The 24093-nt window shown below is 38.5% G+C and overlaps 1 protein-coding gene and 1 pseudogene across 5 annotated transcripts in view; both read left to right on the top strand.

The window, feature by feature from the left end:
- Positions 1-24093, top strand: part of KLF8 (KLF transcription factor 8) — a 261395-nt gene that overhangs the window by 25973 nt on the left and 211329 nt on the right. For 2 of the 5 annotated variants that reach the window (XM_073013639.1, XM_073013641.1), the window contains exons 2-3: positions 1046-1151; positions 21526-21642. In XM_073013639.1, coding sequence (XP_072869740.1) covers positions 21621-21642 — 22 coding nt within the window. In that variant the 5' untranslated portion in view covers positions 1046-1151; positions 21526-21620. Of the gene's footprint in view, positions 1-1045; positions 1152-11583; positions 11694-21525; positions 21643-24093 lie in introns of those variants that run through there. The other 3 variants (XM_073013640.1, XM_073013642.1, XM_073013643.1) reach the window with 3 other exon arrangements.
- Positions 9726-11601, top strand: LOC103232052 (aspartate aminotransferase, mitochondrial-like; annotated as a pseudogene).

The following is a 24093-nucleotide window of genomic DNA, read 5'->3' as shown; positions in this document are numbered from 1 at the left end:
ATGCATGAATGCTCTTTGCACAGTAACACTAGGTGATATTTATTAATCCTCCACTGGTATCACGCCCTCTATGCAAGCCCCTGGAGAAATCCTACTAATTCTGTAAGGATTATCTCCAAACCTTTCTTCATGCCCTGGTGATACTTTGAACCTCTCTTATGGCACTTTTCCTGTTTTTCTGTTTCTCACAATTATAAATATACTTGCCTAATCTCTTCCTACTAGACTGAAAGTAACTTGAGGGGAGAGATGTTGTGTATGTATCTCCCACAAAGACTAACAGAAAATCTTGCATATGGTAGGACTCAATACTTACTGAGCTGAATTAAATTGCACTAGTTTATATTTAAAATATACTTACCAATAAGTACCATCAGTTAGTGTCATGTTGTGACACTGCCATTGGTCTTTACTTCCCTTCTTTCCAGAGGTCTATCATTTGTCCTGCAGTGATAGTTCAAGGGTATCTGCCATAGAAGTGAGTTGGGAGTTCATAGAGTTTCCAGAAAGACTTTTTCTGTAACACTCACAGAAAGTCATAGAGGCCAAAATGGCAATAAGTACTGCTGGATCAATTCAATAAATATGTATTGAGGACTTGTTGTATGTAAGAGATTGTGGGTCAGGCGCGGTAGCTTACACCTGTAATCCCAGCACTTTGGGAGGCCGAGGTGGGTGGATCACCTGCGGTCAGGAGTTTGAGACCAGCCTGGCCAACATGGTGAAACTCCATCTCTACTAAAAATACAAAAATTTGGCGGGTGTGGTGGGGGGCGCCTGTAATCCCAGCTACTTGGGAGGCTGAGACAGGAGAATCGCTTGAACCCGGGAGGTGGAGGTTTCAGTGAACTGAGACCATGCCATTGTACTCCAGCCTGGGCAACATAAGAGCAAAACTCCGTCTCAAAAAAATGAAAAAAAAAAAAAAAGAGAGATTGTGATAGTTCTATGGGGATATGCAAAGCTACAGGAGACAGAAAGAATGAGAAAGAATGAGAGAGCAAGAGAGATAAATTCTGACTGGGAGAATTATTTTTGTTTCTAGGCTAGTGAAGGAGGCTTCAAGAAGTTCCAAGTCTTGGTGGCTAATGATGTGAACATATCGTATGGCTTGAGGAGGTGAAGACTGCTTACGGACCTTAAAAGATTTGGTAAAGATAAAAAAAAAATATATATATATATGAACAGTGGTTTTCTCAATCTTGGCTGCTCTTTGGAAATACCTCGGAGGGGGATGGATTAAATAGTGATAACTGGGTCCCAATCCTTAGACATTCTGATGTAATTGGTGTAGGTTACAGTTTGGACACTGGGATTGTTCTTAATTGACCCAGGTGACTCAGATGCACAGCTGCGGCTGAAAATCATGGCTTCGGAGTTGCGTTTCTTGTTTATACTCTGGCTGAGTAAGATAACAGTTAGTCCATCCATTTATATCAAGGACATTCCCTGCTACAATTTGGTAAGCTATTTATTGTAGGGAAAAATACTTTTTTGTCATTGTTGCAATTTTTATTGCCTTCATTCATTTCTCAGAGGGGAAAATTGACAATTAAGATGTGTAATGGACCATTTTTAGAGCAAAGTGAGGAGGTGACTGGAGACCATGTGTTGCCCACAAACAGAGCCTTCAACAAACGTTGAAGAGAAAAATACTTTTTAATAACAGACTCCAATCACTTATTCATTTATTTAGAAAACATCAAAAAGGACTATATTAATTTCCTATTGTTGCTGTAACAAGTTACCACAAACTTAGTGTATTAAAACAACACGAATTTATTATCTAATAGTTCTGAAGGTCAGAACGCCTAAAATCAAAGTGTTGGATACTGCATTCTTTCTGATGGCTCTAGGGAAGAATTTGTTTCCTTGCCTCTTCTGGTTTCCAGAGGCTACTCATGTTCCTTGGCACAGGGCTGCATCACTTCCACCTCTCTGTTGTCACATCTTCTCTGACCCCTGCCTTCCTCTTATAAGGACTCTTGTGATTACAGTGGACCCATTTGGGTAATCTAGGATAATTCGGCAATTTCACCTGTCTTAATCACATCTGCAAAATTCCTTTGGACATGTAAGGTAACATATTCATAGATTCCAGGGATTAGAATGTGGGCTTCTTTGGGGGAGGTCCTCATTCAGCCTTCCACAGGGATTAAAGATGACACTGGTACTATGACTGCTAATATTTACTTATGTCCTCTATAACACATCACAAATACCTAATGATTATTTATTGTGGACCAGGCCCCGTGATAAATGCATTAATGCCATTATCTCAGTTAAACTTATGATGTGGATATTATTAATATCCCCATATTTTGTATGAGAAAACTGAGGTGCATAGAAATTGTGATTTGCTCAAACTCACATAACAACTAAGTGGTGAAGTCAGATTTCAAACCCACATGAGTCTTGAGTTCAATGCCCTTATCATCATCAAAGATTACATTTTCTAGTACTTTTGACTTTAAGGGCTTAGGTATTCATTCCATAGATAAGGTAGTTATTCAAGTGTGTATCAAACATCACACTACAGGTACAGTAGTGAACAAGATGAAGTTCCTGCCTGACATCTTGGAGCTCACATTCTTGAGGAGTACATAGCAAAGTAATCAGAGAAACAAATAATGTTAAGTAGTGGTGAGTGCTGCAAGGCAAATTAAAGCCGGGTACAGGGATACAAAATGACAGGAAGTGAGGATGCCCCATTGAGCTATTGTAAATAAAGTAGTCAGAGGAACCTTCTAAGAAGAAATTACTGTGTTCATGGATGAGAATACTCAATTTTAAGATGGCATTTCTCCTCCAACTGATCTACAGCTTCACCCCAATCCCTCAAAATCCCAGGTGGCTTTTTTTTTTTTGCAGAAATTGATAAGGTGACCCTAAAATAAATATTTGAATACAAAGGGCCCAGAATATCCAAAACAAACTTGTAGAGAATTTAGAGGATTTGTATTTCCAAATTTCAAAACTTACTATAAAGTTATGTTAATAGATAGTGTGGTACTTGCATAAGGATAGACATATAGATAAATGGAATATAATTGAGCCCAGAAATAATCCCATGTGTCTATGGCCAATCAATTTTCATTAAAGGTGCCAAAACAATTCAATGGGATAAAGAATAATCTTTTCAGCAAATGGTGGTGAGATAACATGATACCTACACGTGAAAATTGGACCCCTACCTCATACCATACATAATTGTGTAAAGAGCAAAAACTACAAAATTCTTAAAAGAAAACATAAATGTAAATGTTGTGATTTGGGTTAGGCAATGCCTTTTTAGATAGGACACCAAAGGTACAAACAAGCAATCAAACTATATATATATATATATATGTCCATATATATACATATATATATTTTTTTTCTAAATTAAAAACCTTAGTGCTCCAGAAAAAGCTCAAGTGAAATAACCATAGAATAGGAAAACATATTTGCAAATCATACTATTTGTAAGAGTCTGATATCCAGAATATATAAAGGACTCTTATAACTCAGTGATTAGAAGACAGATAACCCAATTAAAAAATAGGCAAAGGATTTGAATAAACATTTCTCCAAAGAAGATAGTCAAATGGCCATATGAGAGAAAGCCTCACGTCCTTAGTAATTAGGAAAATGCAAACAAAACCACAATGAGAAGCCACTTTATACTTACCAGGGTAACCATAATAGAAAAAAATGAAAAGTAAGTGTTGTGAATGTGGAGAAATCAGTGCCTTCAAACATTATTTGTAGAAATGTAAAAAGTCTAGTCACTTTGGAAAAGAGTTTGACAATTCCTCAAACAGATGAAACTGATTTATAATGTGCCCTAGCAATTCCAAATATTGGTATCTACTAAAGAGAAATGAAAATATATATCCACACAAAGATTTACATGTGAATGTTCACAGCAGGATTAATCATAATAGCCAAGAAGCAGAAAAAATCTCAATGTTCATCACCTGACAGATGGTTAAACAAAATATAATATATCCATGCAATGGAATAATATTCAATAGTGGGCAGGATGAACCTTAAAACATTATGCTAAGTGAAAGAAGCTAGATGTAAGAAACCACATGTTGCGTGATTCTATGTATACGAAATGTTCAGAACAGTAACAGAAGGTAGATTAATGTTTGACTAGCACTATGAGTAAGAATAGGGAGGACTGCAAATGTGCATGAGGGATCTTTTTAAAGTAATGGAAATGTTATAAAATTGGATTGTGGTGAGAGTTGTACAACTTCAAATTTACTACAATTTATTAAATTATACTATTAAAGGTAGTGAACTTTATAGTACATATAACTCAACAAGGCTGTTAAAGAGGAAAAAAGGTGATATTTGAGCAGACAAATGAATGACAAGAAGGACAAGCCATGCCAAGAACCTGGGTGAAAAAAATTATAGGAAGAAAGAACAGCAAGCTAAAAAGTCCTGGGCAGGAAGGTTCTTAGAGTTTTTGAAGAATAGTGAAAATGACACTGTGACTAAAATTCTGCCTGTGTGATAGTAGTAGGAGATGAGGTCAGAGAAGAGTCAGAAGATCTGATCGTGAAGGGCCTTGTAAGCAAATGTAAAGATTCCAAGTTTTACTGTATGTGTGATGATAGCCATAAGAGGATTTTGAGCAGAGGAGTGATGTCATCTGCTTTATGTTTTTAAAGGTAACTCTCACTACTGTGTATTGAAAAAGCTATAGTGGAAGCACTTAGGAGTACATTGCCATGTTTCTGGGGTTTAAACTGGGCAAACAAAAAATGTTTTATGGGAGTAATAATTGAGTAAGAAAGTTCAGGCTGTTGAGTTAATTAAGCTCAAGTACTGATTGGGCACCCAATATTGCTCAGCATTTCGTTAGGTTCTGTACCAAGACTTTGTCTCTGATATTTAGAATTTAAGGGCTGCGAAGACAGGGACAGAGTCTTCCTTGTTCACTGCTGTATCCTTAGCTCCTAGAGTTGCACCTGGTAGGTGATCAAGAGATACTCATTACATGATTGAATAAATGAATGTAGGAGCTTTAGAACATAAATCCTACAGTGTGTTTATTTTATTCCAATGAGTTGCCAATATTTAAAAGTCAAGAAATTCCATATAAGGATAGGAATTTTCAGCTTTTATGGTGATATTGGAGCTCTATTTCTCCATCCATTTAGAGGAGATATGCCCTGACCAGTTTCAACAGTTCCCACTCAGCCGGTTCACTCACATATATTACCTATCTCATCTGTATAAGCATCATGGGACTTCTCAGCCTTCCTAATCACATGAGCCAATTCCTTCTAATAAATATCTATCTATTTTCTTTCTTTCTTTCTTTCTTTCTTTCTTTCTTTCTTTCTTTCTTTCTTTCTTTCTTTCTTTCTTTTTCTTTCTTTCTGTCTATCTGTCTATATGCTATTCTGTTTTTCTGGATAATGTTCACTAATTCAAAGACATTTTGTTTATCCATTTCTCTATAAGTGGAAATTAGGGTTGCTTCTACTTCTTGGCTATTGTGAATAAAACTGCTATGAACATAGGTATACAAATATGTCTTTGAGACTCTGCTTTTGACTTTTTTTGTATATACACCCAAAAGTGAGATTACTAAATCATGTGGTGTATTATTTTTTATTTTGGGCGGAACTTTCATGCTGTTTTCCATAAGGCTTGTACCACTGTTGGTGTACAGTCCTACCAACAGTGCATAGCGGTTCCAATTTCTCCACATCCTGACCAATACATGTTCTTTTCTGCTTTTCTTTTGATGGTAGATATTTTAATAGATGAGGTGATATTTCATTGTGGTTCTAATTTGAATCTCTCTGATGATTAGTGGTGTTGAACATCTTTCCATATGCTTATTGGTCATTTGTATATCATCTTGGAAGAAATATTTATTCAAGTCAGTTGCCCATTTGTATTTAACATTTTGTTGTTGAGTTGCAGGAATTCTTTATGGATGCTGAATATTAACCTTTTATCTGATATTTTATTTGTATTTTCTCCCATTTTATAAGTTGCCTTTTCAGTCTGTGGATCATGTCCTTTGATACGTAAGTTTTTAAGTGTGATATACTTCCATTTGTCCATTTTTGTTTTGATTGCCTATGCTTTTGGTGACATAACCAAGAAATCATTGTCAAGTTCACTGTCATGAAACTTTCCCCCACTGTTTTTTTTAGGAACTTTATAGTTTTGGGTTGTTAGGTCTTTGATCCATTTTGAATTAATTTTTGTATATGGTGTAAGATAAGGGTCCAGTTTTATTCTTCTGCATGTGGTTATTCAGTTTCCCTAATGTCATTTGTTGAGGAGACTGTCCTTTTCTCATTGAGTGGTCTTGGCACCCCTGTCAAATATCATTTAACCATATATGTAACAGTTTATATCTTGGCTCTCTGTTGTATTACATTAGTATATTTTTCTGTCTTTATGCCAGTACTACAATGTTTTTACCACTGTAACTTATATTAAGTTTTGAAATCAGGAACTGTGAAGCTTCCAAATTTGTTGTTCTTTTCGGAAATGGCTTTGACTATTCAGGGTCCCTTGAGATTCCACATGAATTTTAGGAAGAAGTTTTCTATTTCTGCAAAAAATACTGTTGGGATTTTTATAAGGATTGCATTTAATCTGTAGATTGCTTTGAGTAGTAGTGGCTTCTTAACAATATTAAGTTGTCTAGTCTATGAACATGAACACAGGATGTGTTTCCATTTATTTGTGTTTTCATTATTTTCTTTCAGCCATGTTAGGTATTTTTCAGTGCACATGTCTTTTGTCTCCTTGGTTAGGTTTATCCTTAAGTATTTTATTATTGCTGATGCTATTGTAAATGGAATTGTTTCTTTAATTTCCTTTTTCAGATTATTCACTGTTAATTGCTTGGTGATATTTTTTAAAGTTTAGTTTATAATTATGTAACTTTGGAGGTTGAGATTGAGAAAATCACAGAATATTTATATGCAGAATATTATTAAATTTATCAATTTGGGGAATAATAATGGCACATAATGAGGCTTTACTATATTCCAGGCATTAAGTGTTTATCATAAACTCATTTAATTTATAACAACCCTATAAAGTGTGTACTATTATTATTCTCATTTAACATATGAGAAAATTAATGCATGGAGAGGTTAAATAACTTTTTCAAGATTACACATCCAGGAAGCTTTAGATGCAAGAATAGAAAAATAAAATCATATTATGTTTAGCTAGATAAAATAAATTAGCTTGTAATAATTTGACACTTACTCCTTTGACTGGGTCTTAGGAATAAATTTGCTCCACTTCTGATGTAACAGATGTAAGAGAAAAAGATCAGCTAAGATTTGGCTCTTGTTCTCATGAACAGACATGCAGTATGAATAGAAGGAACTTTGAATACCAGTCACAGAATAGGACTGTCTTATAGCTATGAGACTCAGCTTAACTTCCTCATTATTTCCTTTGTAAGAGGTAAGGTAATATAAACTGGATTGGGCAGTGGAGGAGTGAGACACTGTTGCAGCATCAACCAAGTTCTGCTACAGGAGGTTTTATACGTTTAATCAGTCATATTTTATCTGAAGAAGGACTCTCAGGCTGTGAGAATCTCTCCTTGGAAACAGAAATGAGAAAATGGGGGATGTGTAATTTTTGCTATTTTATTTTCTTTTTGTTTCCTATACCCAAATAAATGGGCCTTTTCAATTTTTAAATCCCTGGTTAAGCATATTTTTACTGTTATAAATGCATGGAGATAAACTTCATTCAATCAGAATGCCCTGCCTTGTGGGATAGAGAGAACAGAAATGGAATCCCCAAAAGTTACTGAAAGTAGTCTAAAACATCTTGCAACAACAAATGAATTACTTGTTACAAATATTATAGAGAATATTTAAGCACTAATTGGAGAGTAGGAATAGATAAGGTTCTTGTCAACTCTAAGAAAATATGATTAAATATAATCATAGAAGAGAGATGGTTTGGGCAGACCCACCACTGTCCCTTCTGGTGCATGCATACAGGCAGGCCTGCAGGCACACACATGTGTGCAGACCCACCACCGCCCCACTGACATGCACATTTGTGAGGACCCCTGCCACCCTACTGATGCACATTTGCAAGGGGGATCACCACTGCCCTGCCAGAGCTCTTTTTCCGACAGACCCCATCAGACTGTTGTTGCTACAGGACTGGGAAACCCTGGTCCCACCAGTGCAGATGGTGCTTAACCTCAAGGAAGCAGAGAACAACAGGTCCCAGTCCCTCAGGGTAAGAGTATGTAGTCCAAAAGTGCTGAGCTAAGCAAGCCTTGGCTCCATGAAAGCATCTAGAAATGAAGCCAATAGACTAAAACCAAATTATGTCACATTGAAACCCTCAAGAGCATGGAAGAATATACAAATAAAAAACCACATCCAAAACACAGCAACTTTGAAGATTAAAGAAACATCAGGTCATGTAGATGATAAAGAACCAGTGCTAGAACTCTGGCAACTCTAAAAGCCAGAGTGTCTTCTTACCTCCAAACGACTATACTAGCTCTCCAGCAATGGTTCTTAACCAGAGTTAAATGACTGAAATGACAGACATACAATTCAGAATCTGGATGGCAAAGAAGCTCATCAAGATACAGGAGGTGGTTGAAACCCATTCTTAGGAACACAGTAAAATGGTCCAGGAGTTGAAAGATGATGTAGCTATTTTAAGAAAGAACCAAACGATTTTAGGAAATAAAGAACTCACTATAGAAATTTTAGAATGCAATCGGAAGCACTAATAATAAAACAGACCAAGCCAAGCAAAGAATCTCAGAGCTCAAAGACTGCTCCTTCAAATCAATGCAGTCAGAATAAAAAAAGAATAAAAATGAATGAAACCTCCAAGAAATATGGGATTATGTAAAGAGACCAAACCTATGACACATTGCATTCTTGAAAGAGATGGAAACAGAGGAAGCAACTTGGAAAACATATTTGAGGATACGGTCCATGAAATTTTTTCCAACTTCATTGGAGAGATTGAAATGCAAATTTAGGAAATGAAAAAAACAAAACAAAACAAAACAAAAAACCTTTGCAAATTACTATAGGAGGTGACCATTCCCAAGACACATAGTCATCAGATGCTCCAGTTAACAAGAAAGAAAAAAAAAATCACAAAGGCAACTAGAAAGAAGGAGCAGGTTATGTACAAAGGGGACCCCATCAAGCTAACTTAAGTGAGTCTTTCAGCAGAGACTTGCAAGCCAGAGATGTTGGAGGCCTATAATCAGCATCACTAAAGAAAAGAAATTTCAACCAAGAATCTCGTACCCCGCCAAACTAAGTTTCAAAAATGGAGAAATAAGATTATTTTCATACAAGCAAGTGATAGGAGAATTCAGTACCACAAAACCTGCCTTCAAAGAAGTCCTTGACTGGGTGCGGTGGCTCATGCCTATAATCCCAGCACTTTGGGAGGCTGAGGTGGGTTGATCACCTGAGGTCAGGAGTTCGAGACTAGCCTGACCAACATGGAGAAACCCCGTCTCTACTAAAAATACAAAATTAGCCAGTCGTGGTGATGCATGCCTGTTATCCCAGCTACTGGGGAGGCTGAGGCAGGAGAATCACTTGAACCCAGGGGGCAGAGGTTGTGGTGAGCCAAGAGCACGCCATTTCACTCCTACCTGGACAACAAGAGTGAAACTCCATCAAAAAAAAAAAAAAAAGGAACAAGACGAGGAAGAGGAGGAGGAGGAGGAGGAGGAAAGAAGAAGGAGGAGGAGGAGAAGGAGAAGGAAAAGGAGAAAAGAAGAAGAAGAGGTAGCCCTTAAGGGAGTGCTAAACATGGAAATGAAATACCAGTATATAGCACCACAAAAACACACTTAAGTGCATATCCCAATGACACTATAAAGGAATTATACAATCAAGTCTACATAACAACCAGTTAACAACCTGATAACAGGACCAGTTTCTCACATATCAGATTAACCTTGAAATTACACTGGCTTAATGCCCAACTTAAAAGGCACAGAGTATCAAGCTGGATAAAGAAGCTAGACACAACTGTATGCTGTCTCCAAGAGACCCATCTCATCTGAAATAACACCCATAGTTCAATGTAAAGGAATGGATATAGGTCTCTCAGGAAAACAGAAAGCAAAAGAGAGTAGGGGCTGTTATTCTTATTTCAGACCAAATAGACTTTAAACCAACAATGATAAAAAAAAAAAAAAAAAAAGCAATACATGATATAAAGGTTCAATTCATTCAATTCAACAAGACTTAACAATTCTAAATATGGCCCACTCTCCCTCCACTCTGTCCTATGGCTGCCCACTGCCCTCCTACTGTTCAGTGTGGCCCTGCTGCACTCCAGCCATGTCCTCTCCAGGATCCCCACTGCCTTCCACCCAGGCCTCACCACCATGGCCTCTGCCAGAGCCAGGTCCTGGTGGACCTGTGTGGAGATGGGACTTCCAGATCCCATTCTGGGAGTCACTGAAGCCTTTAAGAGGGACACCAATAGCAAAAAGATGAATCTGGGAGTTTGTGCCTACTAGGATGATAAGGGAAAGCCTTACATGCTGCTTAATGTCAACAAGGAAGAGGCCCAGATTACCACAAAAAATTTGGACGAGGAATACCTGCCCATTGGGGGACTGGCTGAATTTTGCACGGCATCTGCAGATCTAGTCCTGGGTGAGAATAGTGAAGTGTTGAAAAGTGGCCAGTTATTCACTGTGCATACCATTTCTGGAACTGGGACCTTAAGGATCAGAGCCAGTTTTCTGCAAAGAATTTTTAAACTCAGCTGGGATGTCCAAACCATCCTGGGGAAATCACTCACCCATCTCCAGGGATACTGGCATGCAGCTACAAATTTATTGTTACTATGACCCCAAGACTTGGTGTTTTGACTTCACAGGTCGTATGGAGGACATTTCAAAAATGCCATAGCAAAATGTTTTTCTGCATGCCTGTGCCCATAATCCCATCGGAGTGGAACCTCGTCTAGAGCAGTGGAAGGAAATAGCAACAGTGGTGAAGAAAAATAATCTCTTTGCATTCTTTGACATGGCTTAGCAAGGCTTTGCTAGTGGTGATGGTAACAAGGATGGCTGGGCTGTGCGCCACTTCATCAAACAGTGTTAATTTTTGTCTCTGCCAATCATATGCCAAGAACATGGAGTTATCCAGCGAGTGTGTGGGAGCCTTCACTGTGGTTTGCATAGATGCAGATGAAGCCAAAAATGTAGAGTCAGCAGCTGAAGATCTTGATCCATCCCATGTATTGTAATCCTCCCCTCAGTGGAGCCCAGATTGCTTCTAACATTCTTAACACCCAAATTTGCAAAAACAATGGTTGCAAGAAGTGAAAAGCATAGCCAGCCACATCATTAGCATGCAGACTCAGCTGGTCTCCAACCTCAAGAAGGAGGGTTCTGCCCACATCGGGCAACACATAACTGAGCAAATTGGCATGTTTTGTTTCACAGGGCTAAAGCCTGATCAGGTGGAGCAGCTGACCAATGAATTCTCCATCTACATGACAGAGGACAGCCACATCTCTGTGGCAGGGGTCACCTTCAGCAACATGGGCTACCATGCCCATACCATTCACCAGGTCACCAAGTAATAGCACTGGTGCAAGGAAGCAGAAACAACCTTTCTGTCTTCAGTCTCTGCTGTTGGGAGCTTCACACAGAGGATGACAGACGGTGGATGGTGGTGAGTAGATCATTTCTTTCAGCCGCATTGTTTAACAACACTCAGCAATTGAATGTTTCTCAGAAAAGAACATGTAATGACATAGGGCCGAGGCATCCATGGTTGGTGTCTGGAACATTGTGGCTTTAAACCAAACTCTCCCCTGTCCTTTTATCTCCCAACTTTTCTCAAAGAGTTTATACATGCAAGAAAGTCATCACACCAAAAAACCTATCAGTTATACCATTGCAATATTTCAGAAACTTTAACTGAAGGGTAATACAGTGTTGGGGTTCCTCATGGGAAACAGCACACATTGGAGGCTTTGAGAGAAGAACTGCTTCTATCATGAACAGTCAGCATTGTGTCTGTCCTCCCATGATAGAGCAACCTTAACAACAGACCATATTGCATTTTATGAAAACCAGTGAGTCTGCTGATACTACAGCAAGGAAAAAAAAAAAATGTTGTTTTCTGTCTTATTTAAGAAAAAGAGAAGGCTCTCTCTTCTCCCTTGTCATTGTTTTTTTTCTTATAGACAAAGATTTTTAACTAATGTAGATTTTCATCCCATTCTACTGCTTGATTGATCATCAACCCCATCCTGTTGGGATTTATTTAAAAATAAAGAACATAATTTTCTGCTGATACCTTACCATCACCTTTCTCAGCAAAGAGTAGTGGAGAGTAGGTAACTGCACTTTATCTCAGCATCCTCCTCAATGATTGTATATTTGTCTTCTGTTGAGATGTTGTCTCTGCCCAGTTGGACATACTCCCTTTGTTGAATGTAGTTGTGCAGTCACTCATTTCACATCATGAGTCAGGTGGCACAGGGCAATACCAGGAAATAGGATATTCTAGGCTTTATGTGCTGCCAGCTGGGATCAAACTTCACCCTTTGTAAAGAACGACCATCTGCTCTAATCATATAGACTTATTGCAGCCTGGTTTCTCTGTTACAATAAAATTACTGTAGACACTCCACCTCAAAGAATAAAAAAAGGTGAGGGTGGACCAAGATGGCTGAATAGGAACAGCTCCAGTCTCCAGCTCCCAGCCTGAGCAACACAGAAGACAGGTGATTTCTGCATTTTCAACTGAGGTACTGGGTTCATCTCACAAGGGATTGTCGGACAATCTGTGCTGGTCAGCTGCTGCAGCCCAACCAGAGAGAACTGAAGCAGGGCGAGGCATCACCTCACCTGGGAAGAGCAAGGGGGAAGGGAATCCCTTTTCCTAGCCAGGGGAAATAAGAAACACAACACCTGGAAAATCGGGTAACTCCCACCCCAATACTGCACTTTACCAAGGGTCTTAGCAAACGGGCACACCAGGAGATTATATCCCACTCCTCGCTGGGAGGGTCCCATGCACACGGAGCCTCCCTCACTGCTAGCACAGCAGTCTGCTATCTAACTGCAAGGCAGCAGAGAGGCTGGGGGAGGGGCGCCTGCCATTGCTGAGTCTTAAGTAGGTAAACAAAGCCACTGGGAAGCTCAAACTGGGTGGAGCTCACAGCAGCTCAAGGAAGCCTGCCTGTCTCTGTAGACTCCACCTCTGGGGACAGGGCACAGCTAAACAACAACAACAACAACAACAACAACAAAAGCAGCAGAAACCTCTGCAGATGCAAATGACTCTGTCTGACACCTTTAAAGAGAGCAGTGGATCTCACAACACGGAGGTTGACATCTGAGAACGGACAGACTGCCTGCTCAAGTGGGTCCCTGACCCCTGAGTAGCCTAACTGGGAGACATCCCCACTAGGGGCAGACCGACACCCCACACCTCACACGGTGGAGTACACCCCTGAGAGGAAGCTTCCAAAGCAAGAATCAGACAGGTACACTTCCTGTTCAGCAATATTCTATCTTCTGCAGCCTCTGCTGCTGATACCCAGGCAAACAGGGTCTGGAGTGGACCTCATGCAATCTCCAACAGACCTACAGCTGAGGGTCCTGACTGTTAGAAGGAAAACTAACAAACAGGAGGGACACCCACACCAAAACCCTATCAGTGCGTCACCATCATCAAAGACCAGAGGCAGATAAAACCACAAAGATGGGGAAAAAGCAGGGCAGAAAAGCTGGAAATTCAAAAAATAAGAGTGCATCTCCCCCTGCAAAGGAAGGCAGCTCATCACCAACAACGGATCAAAGCTGGATGGAGAATGACTTTGACAAGATGAGAGATGAAGGCTTCAGTCCATCAAACTTCTCAGAGCTAAAGGAGGAATTACGTACCCAGCACCAAGAAACTAAAAATCTTGAAAAAAGAGTGCAAGAATTGATAACTAGAATAATTAATGCAGAGAAGACCATAAACGAACTGACAGAGATGAAAACCATGACAAGAGAAATACGTGACAAATGCACAAGCTTCAGTAACCAACTCGATCAACTGGAAGAAAGAGTATCAGTGATTGAGGATCAAATGAATGAAATGAAGCGAGAAAACTAAAGAAAAAAAGAAGAAAAAGAAATGAACAAAGCCTGCAAGAAGTATGGGATTATGTAAAAGGACCAAATCTACGTCTGATTGGGGTGCCTGAAAGTGAGGGGGAAAATGGAACCAAGTTGGAAAACACTCTTCAGGATATCATCCAGGAGAACTTCCCCAACATAGTAGGGCAGGCCAACATTCAAATTCAGGAAATATAGAGAACGCCACAAAGATACTCCTTGAGAAGAGCAACTCCAAGACACATAATTGCCAGATTCACCAAAGTTGAAATGAAGGAAAAAATCTTAAGGGCAGCCAGAGAGAAAGGTCGGGTTACCCACAAAGGGAAGCCCATCAGACTAACAGCAGATCTCTCGGCAGAAACTCTACAAGCCAGAAGAGAGTGGGGGCCAATATTCAACATTCTTAAAGAAAAGAATTTTCAACCCAGAATTTCATATCCAGCCAAACTAAGTTTCATAAGTGAAGGAGAAATAAAATCCTTTACAGATAAGCAAATGCTTAGAGATTTTGTCACCACCAGGCCTGCCATACAAGAGACCCTGAAGGAAGCACTAAACATGGAAAGGAACAACTGGTACCAGGCATTGCAAAAGCATGCCAAAATGTAAAGACCATCGAGGCTAGGAAGAAACTGCATCAACTAACGAGCAAAATAACCAGTTAATATCATAACAGCAGGATCAAGTTCACACATAATATTAACCTTAAATGTAAATGGACTAAATGCTCCAATTAAAAGACACAGACTGGCAAACTGGATAAAGAGTCAAGATCCATCAGTTTGCTGTATTCAGGAGACCCATCTCACATGCAGAGACATACATAGGCTCAAAATAAAGGGATGGAGGAAGATCTACCAAGCAAATGGAGAACAAAAAAAAGCAGGGGTTGCAATACTAGTCTCTGATAAAACAGACTTTAAGCCATGAAAGATTAAAAGAGACAAAGAAGGCCATTACATAATGGTAAAGGGATCAATTCAACAGGAAGAGCTAACTATCCTAAATATATATGCACCCAATACAGGAGCACCCAGATTCATAAAGCAAGTCCTTAGAGACTTACAAAGAGACTTAGACACCCATAAAATAATAATGGGAGACTTCAACACCCCACTGTCAACATTACACAGATCAACGAAACAGAAAGTTAACAAGGATATCCAGGAATTGAACTCATCTCTGCAGCAAGCAGACCTAATAGACATCTACAGAACTCTCCACCCCAAATCAACAGAATATACATTCTTCTCAGCACCACATCACACTTATTCCAAAATTGACCACATAATTGGAAGTAAAGCACTCCTCAGCAAATGTACAAGAACAGAAATTATAACAAACTGTCTCTCAGACCACAGTGCGATCAAACTAGAACTCAGGACTAAGAAACTCAATCAAAACCGCTCAACTACATGGAAACTGAATAACCTGCTCCTGAATGACTACTGGGTACATAACGAAATGAAGGCAGAAATAAAGATGTTCTTTGAAACCAATGAGAACAAAGATACAACCTACCAGAATCTCTGGGACACATTTAAAGCAGTGTGTAGAGGGAAATTTATAGCACTAAATGCCCACAAGAGAAAGCTGGAAAGATCTAAAATTGACACTCTAACATCACAATTAAAAGAACTAGAGAAGCATGAGCAAACATTCAAAAGCTAGCAGGAGGCAAGAAATAACTAAGATCAGAGCAGAACTGAAGGAGATAGAGACACAAAAAACCCTCCAAAAAATCAATGAATCCAGGAGTTGGTTTTTTGGAAAGATCAACAAAATTGATAGACCGCTAGCAAGACTAATAAAGAAGAAAAGAGGGAAGAATCAAATAGATGCAATAAAAAATGATAAAAGGGATATCACCACCGACCCCACAGAAATACAGACTATCATCAGAGAATACTATAAACACCTCTACGCAAATAAACTAGAAAATCTAGAAGAAATGGATAATTTCCTGGACACTTACACTCTCCCAAGACTAAACCAGGAAGAAGCTGAATCCCTGAATAGACCAATAGCAGGCTCTGAAATTGAGGCAATAATTAATAGCCTACCAATCAAAAAAAGTCCAGGACCAGTTGGATTCACAGCTGAATTCTACCAGAGGTACAAGGAGGAGCTGGTACCATTCCTTCGGAAACTATTACAATCAATAGAAAAACAGGGAATCCTCCCTAACTCATTTTATGAGGCCAACATCATCCTGATACCAAAGCCTGGCAGAGACACAACAAAGAAAGAGAATTTTAGACCAATATCCCTGATGAACATCAATGCAAAAATCCTCAATAAAATACTGGCAAACCGGATCCAGCAGCACATCAAAAAGCTTATCCACCATGATCAACTTGGCTTCATCCCTGGGATGCAAGGCTGGTTCAACATACGTAAATCAATAAACGTAATCCAGCATATAAACAGAACCAAAGACAAAAACCACATGATTATCTCAATAGATGCCAAAAAGGCCTTTGACAAAATTCAACAGCCCTTCATGCTAAAAACTTGCAATAAATTCGGTATTGTTGGAATGTATCTCAAAATAATAAGGGCTACTTATGACAAACTCACAGCCAATATCATACTGAATGGGCAAAAACTGGAAAAATTCCCTTTGAAAACTGGCACAAGATGGGGATGCCCTCTCTCTCCAGTCCTATTCAACATAGTGTTGGAAGTTCTGGCTAGGGCAATCAGACGACAAAAACAAATAAAGTGTATTCAGTTAGGAAAAGAAGAATTCAAATTGTCCCTGTTTGCAGATGACATGATTGTATATTTAGAAAACCCCATTGTCTCAGGCCAAAATCTCCTTAAGCTGATAAGCAACTTCAGCAAAGTCTCAGGATACAAAATTAATGTGCAAAAATCACAAGCATTCTTATACACTAGTAACAGACAGACAGAGAGCCAAATCATGAATGAACTTCCATTCACAATTGCTTCAAAGAGAATAAAATAACTAGGAATCCAACTTACAAGGGATGTAAAGAACCTGTTCAATGAGAACTACAAACCACTGCTCAGTGAAATAAAAGAGGACACAAACAAATGGAAGAACATACCATGCTCTTGGATAGGAAGAATCAATATCGTGAAAATGGCCATACTGCCCAAGGTAATTTATAGATTCAATGTCATCCCCATCAAGCTACCAATGAGTTTCTTCACAGAATTGGAAAAAACTGCTTTAAAGTTCATATGGAACCTAAAAAGAGCCCGCATCTCCAAGACAATCCTACGTCAAAAGAACAAAGCTGGAGGCATCACACTACCTGACTTCAAACTATGCTACAAGGCTACAGTAACCAAAACAGCATAACACTGGTACCAAAACGGAGATATAGACCAATGGAACAGAACAGAGTCCTCAGAAATAATACGACACGTCTACAGCCATCTGATCCTTGACAAACCTGACAAAAACAAGAAATGGGGAAAGGATTCCCTATTTAATAAATGGTGCTGGGATAATTGGCTAGCCATAAGTAGAAAGCTGAAACTGGATCCTTTCCTTACTCCTTATACGAAAATTAATTCAAGATGGATTAGAGACTTAAATGTTAGACCTAATACCGTAAAAACCCTAGAAGGAAACCTAGGTAATACTATTCAGGACATAGGCATGGGCAAGGACTTCATGTCTAAAACACCAAAAGCAATGGCAACAAAAGCCAAAATTGACAAATGGGATCTAATTTAACTGAAGAGCTTCTGCACAGCAAAAGAAACTACCACCAGAGTGAACAGGCAACCTACAGAATGGGAGAAAATTTTTGCAATCTACTCATCTGACAAAGGGCTAATATCTAGAACCTACAAAGAACTCAATCACATTTACAAGAAAAAAACAAACAACCCCATCAAAAAGTGGGCAAAGGATACGAACAGACATTTCTCAAAAGAAGACATTCATACAACCAACAGACACATGAAAAAATGCTCATCATCACTGGCCATCAGAGAAATGCAAATCAAAACCACAATGAGATACCATCTCACACCAGTTAGAATGGCAATCATTAAAAGGTCAGGAAACAACAGGTGCTGGAGAGGATGTGGAGAAATAGGAATACTTTTACACTGTTGGTGGGATTGTAAACTAGTTCAACCATTATGGAAAATAGTATGGCGATTCCTGAAGGATCTAGAACTAGAAGTACCATATGACCCAGCCATCCCATTACTGGGTATATACCCAAAGGATTATAAATCATGCTGCTATAAAGACACATGCACACGTATGTTTATTGCGGCACTATTCTCAATAGCAAAGACTTGGCATCAACCCAAATGTCCATCAGTGACAGACTGGATTAAGAAAATGTGGCACATATACACCATGGAATACTATGCAGCCATAAAAAACGATGAGTTTGTGTCCTTTGTAGGGACATGGATGCAGCTGGAAACCATCATTCTCAGCAAACTATCGCAAGAACAGAAAACCAAACACCACATGTTCTCACTCATAGGTGGGAACTGAACAATGAGATCACTTGGACTCGGAAAGGGGAACATCATACACCGGGTCCTATCATGGGGAGGGGGTAGGGGGGAGGGATTTCACTGGGAGTTATAGCTGATGTAAATGATGAGTTGATGGGTGCTGACGAGTTGATGGGTGCAGCACACCAACATGGCACAAGTATACACATATAACAAACCTGCACGTTATGCACATGTACCCTAGAACTTAAAGTATAATAATAAAAAAAAAAAACTGGAAAAAAAAATTTCAGTAAAATACTGGCAAACCAATTCCAGCAGAACATCAAAAAGCTTACCCACCACAATCAATTTTGCTTCATTCCCAGGATGTAAGGCAGATTCAACATATGCAAATCGGTAAACAGAACTGAGGATAAAAACACATGATTATATCAATAGATATAGAAAAGGCCTTTGATAAAATTCAACATCCCTTCATATTAAAAATTCTCTGTAAAGTAAATATTGATGGAAGATACCTCAAAATAATAAGAACCATTTATGACAAACCCACAGACAATACCATACTTAATGAACAATAGCTGGAAACATTCCCTTTGAAAACCAGCACAAGACAAGGATGCACTCTCTCAAGACTTTTATTCAACTTAGTATTGGAAGTTCTGGCCAGGGAAATCAGGCAATAGAAAGAAATGAAGGTATTGAAATTGGAAGAGAGGAAGTCAAACTGTCTCCATTTGCAGGTGACATGATCCTATATCTAGAAAAACTCATCATCTCAGTGCAAAAGCTTCTTAACCTGATAAGCAACTTCAGTAATGTTGGAAAAATCAGTATCTTGAAAATGGCCATACTGCCTAAAGTAATTTACATATTCAATGCTATTCCCATTTAACTACTATTGTCATTTTTCACAGAATTAGATAAAAACTATTCTAAAATGTATATGGAACCAAAAAAGCAAATAGCCAAGACAATCCTAAGCAGAAAGTACAAAGTTTGAGGCATCTCGCTAGCTGACTTCAAACTATACTACAAGGCCACACTATCCAAAACAGCATGATACTGGTACAAAAACAGACACATAGACTAATGGAACAGAGTAGAGAACTCAAAAATAAGACCACCCATCTGATCTGCAATAAACCTGACAAAAACAAGCAATGGGGAAAGGATTCCTGCCCAAGGCCATGAGAGCCCACCTCTTGCATCAGCGAGACCTGGATGTGAGACATGGAGTCAAAGGAGATTATTCTGGAACTTTAAGGTTTAATGACTGCCCTTTTGGATTTCAGACTTGCATGGGGCCTGTAACCCCTTCATTCTGGCCAATTTGTTCCACTTGGAACTGATGTATTTATTCAATGCCTGTACCCGCCTTGTATCTAGAAAATAACTAACTTGCTTTCAGTTTTACAGGCTCATAGGCGGAAGGGACTTGCCTTTTCTCAGATGAGATTTTGGGCTTGTAATTTTGGGTTAATGCTGGAACAAGCTAAGACCTTGGTACTGTTGGAAAGGCATGGTTGTGTTTTGAAATGTGAGGACATGAGATCTGGGGGAATCCAAGGGTGGAATGATATGGTTTGGTTTTGTCCCTACCCAAATGTCATCTCATTGAATTGTAGTTTCCATAATCGCCATGTGTCTTGGGAGGGACCGGGTGGAAATAATTGAATCATGGGAGTGGTTTCCTTCTTCCTTTTTTTATTCCTTATGATAGTGAATTAGTTCTCATGAGATCTGATGGTTTTTTAAGGGGCTTCCCCCTCACTGGGCAGTCATTCTTCTGCTGCTGCCATGTGAAGAATGACATGTGTTCTTCTCCTTCTGCCATGATTGTAAGTTTCCTGAGGCCTCCCCAGCTATGCTGAACTGAGTCAATTCAACCTTTTTCTTTTACGAATTACCCAGTCTTGGGTATGCCTTTATCAGTAGCATGAGAACGGACTAACACTATTCCGTATTTAATAAATGGTGCTGGAAGAACTGGCTAGCCATATGCAGAAAACTGAAACTGGACCCCTTTCTTACACTTTATGTAATAACTAACTCAAAATGGATGAAACACTTAAATGTAAAACCCAGAACTATAAAAATCCTAAAAGAGAATCTAGGCAATACCATTCAGGATATAGGCATGAGCAAAGAGTTTATGACAAAAACATCAAAAGCAATTGCAAAAAAAGCAAAAATTGACAAATGGGATTCAGTTAAACTAAAGAGCTTCTGCACAGCAAAAGAAACTATCATCAGAGTAAACAGACAGTCTACAGAATGGGAGAAACTTTTTGCAACCTATCCATCTGACAAAGGTCTATTATACAAAATCTACAAGAAACTTAAATAAATTTATAAGAAAACAACCTTGTTAAAAAGTGGGCAAAGGACATGAACAGACACTTCTTAAAAGAACACATATGTGTGGCCAACAAACATATGTAAATAAGCTCAACATCACTGATCATTAGAGAAATGCAAATCAAAACCACAATGAGATACCAACTCACACCAGTCAGAATGGCCAATATTAAAAAGTCAAGAAACAACAGATGATGGCAAGACTGCGTAGAAAAAGGAATGTTTTTACACTGTAGGTGGGAATGTCAATTAGTTCAACTTTTGTGGAAGACAGTGTGGCTGTTCCTCAAAGACCTAGAACCAGAAATATCATTTGACCCAACAGTCCCATTACTGAGTATATACCCATAGGAATATAAATTGTTCTATTGTAAGGATACATGCACGCATATGTGCATTGCAGCACTCTTCACAATATCAAAGATATGCAATCAACACAACATGCCCATAGACTGGTTAAAGAAAATGTGGTACATGTACACCATGAAATACTGTGTAGCCATAAAAAGCAACAAGATCATGATTTTTTTGTTTTTGTTTTTGTCTGTTCGTTTGTTTTGCAGAGACATGGATGGAGCTGGAAGCTGTTATACTCAGCAAACTAATGCAGGAACAGAAAACCAAATACTGCAAGTTCTCAGTTATAAGTGGGAGCTGAATGATGAGAACACTTGGACATGGTGAGGGGAGGACAACATGCAGCGGGGCCTGTTGGGGAGTGTGGCAGGAGGGAAAGCATCAGGAAAATTGCTAATGGATGCTGGGCTTAATAACTTGGTGATGGGATGATCTGTGCAGCAAACCACCATGACACATGTTTACTAATGTAACAAATCTGCACATTCAGCACATGTACCCCGGAACTTAAAAGTAAAGCAAAATAAAAATAAAAATATAATTTTTCCCCATTCAACATCATGGACTTCCTGAAGTTCTCTAGACCTTGGATTAAGAAGATGTATCTACAGTACATCAGATTTGATATGTCACAAAATATATACATCTTTAGTCTGAATCACTCTCCAAGGTTGCTGTCCTAGCTTTCATTCCCACCAGCAGTATTGGAAAATTTGTATTATCTCACACACTTAAACAACCATTTATATTGTTTTCCAACTTGATGGGTTAAAATAACATCACATTTTTGTTATAATGTGAATTTCCTTGGTAACTGATGAGGCTGAACATCTTTTTGTCTGTTTGTTGGCAATTTTGGCTTTCTGATTCTGTGAACTGCCTTTGTACATTTTCTATTAGGTCATTGACAGTTTTCCAATAGGAAAATGACATAATCTCTGCCTTGCTCAATACATAGGTCTCTTGTAGCTCTAGTACTTTCTGACCTGGTTCTAGCATTTTGCTAAAAGTCTAGGTGAGTGGGTTCAAGCAAGGTAAAAGCCATACAGACTGCAGTGGAGGAAGGGTAGAATACCAACAGGGAAAAGAGTTAAGAGGTTATTTTAATAGTTAAATAGTGTATAAAAGGATAGCATCAGTGGTGGTGTAGAGAAGGAGACTAATGTAAGAGACCCCACAGGATTTTGTTTGCGGGAAAGGAAGAAAATTAGGAGCCAAAATGGAAGCCACGGAAATATTTTGAGAACGGGACAGTTTTGTCTTCTCAGTCTCTATTCCTTTTAAATAAGTAAACTCTTAAATAGCATTTTCTTTCCCAGACCATATGTGTGTATGTGTGTGTCTGTGTGTACAAACTAACAAACAGTAAGCTCTAATTGTGAATGCTTTTATGGAGCATGTGCTTCTAGAGATTCATACAGTTTCAGCCCAATTTTTGCATGCTGTTGAACCTGGGTTTTGGAACTTGGATTCAAATCTTAGCTTCAGCAGTGACGACTATGTGACCTTGGGCACATCATTTAGCCTCAATATAATACTGGCACAACACTGGCTTCTACGCAGAAGTATTGTGAGGTAAATATAAGGTAATGTATGTGAAGTATATAACATAGTGCCTGGCACAGAGTGAGTATTCAGCATATTTGTTGAGTAGATCAATCAAAATTGAGATTCCCAATGCTGAAGCCATAGAAGCTGTCATAGTAGTTTGTATTAATTTGTTTTCCTTCCATTTTAATCGTGATTTTAAATGTAATAACTTCTGGTGATAGACATAGTAATTCTTAGTTAACTAGACTGTAAGACTGATAAGAACCTGCCATTCATTTCCTATGCCAAATGAAAACTTACTAGAAACAATAACAATTCACATTTATTAGACAATATATTCATGCACTCTTAGAAGTACTTTACACTAAATAAGCCATGAATCTTCACTATAACATTATAAGATAGGAACTATTATTATCCCTATCTTATAGATGGGAAACTAAGGTATAAAGCAGTTATTTAACTTATTCAAGGTCAAACAACTACTGTGGTTCCTGAGTCTACATTTTAACTACTGTAGTCAAAGAGGAGGAGTGACCTGCCTAGGTCACTCTAGGACTTATTTCTTCTATCTAACTGTATCTTTGTACCTGTTAACAAGCCCCTCTTCATCCTCCTATCCCCATTATCCTTCTCAGCCTCTGGCAGTGACCGTTACAAACTCTCTACCTCCATCAAATCAATTGTGTAGCTTCCACATATAAGTGAGAACATGCATTTGTTTTTTGGTGCCTTTTTTATTTCACTTAACATAATTTTCTCCCAATTTTTATTAACCTTAATTTCCACATTATTAACTATAAATAAAAATATACTACTTAGAAGAAAAAAGAAACCTATCTTTGACATAGCTCTGAACGAAAGTCATAGTAAAGACTTTTGAGTGTTTTCTGTTTATGTGTATGAGTGTGTATTGAGTTGAAAGAAGAATAAAACTAGTCATAGCAGCTGAATTATGCCCTTTGGGCAAAGTTTGGTTTTCATAGAAACTAGTATGGCCTAACTCTCTGAGGGAAAAATACACACACACACACACACATCAATACGTTTTATTATATAATACATGGTAATTTACATACATATACATATTATTTTATAATATATGCTAATTTGCTATGCTATATGTATATATATTCAGTTGAACCATAAAAAATTGGCACTTTTGTAGGTAAAAATTGTTAAATATTAGCAATTCTATATGGTTACACTGGGCGTTTGTGTGT

The sequence above is a fragment of the Chlorocebus sabaeus genome, chromosome X (genome assembly GCF_047675955.1).
Source record: "Chlorocebus sabaeus isolate Y175 chromosome X, mChlSab1.0.hap1, whole genome shotgun sequence".
Taxonomy (NCBI): Eukaryota; Metazoa; Chordata; class Mammalia; order Primates; family Cercopithecidae; genus Chlorocebus; species Chlorocebus sabaeus.
This window is presented reverse-complemented; position numbering and strand designations above follow the sequence as displayed.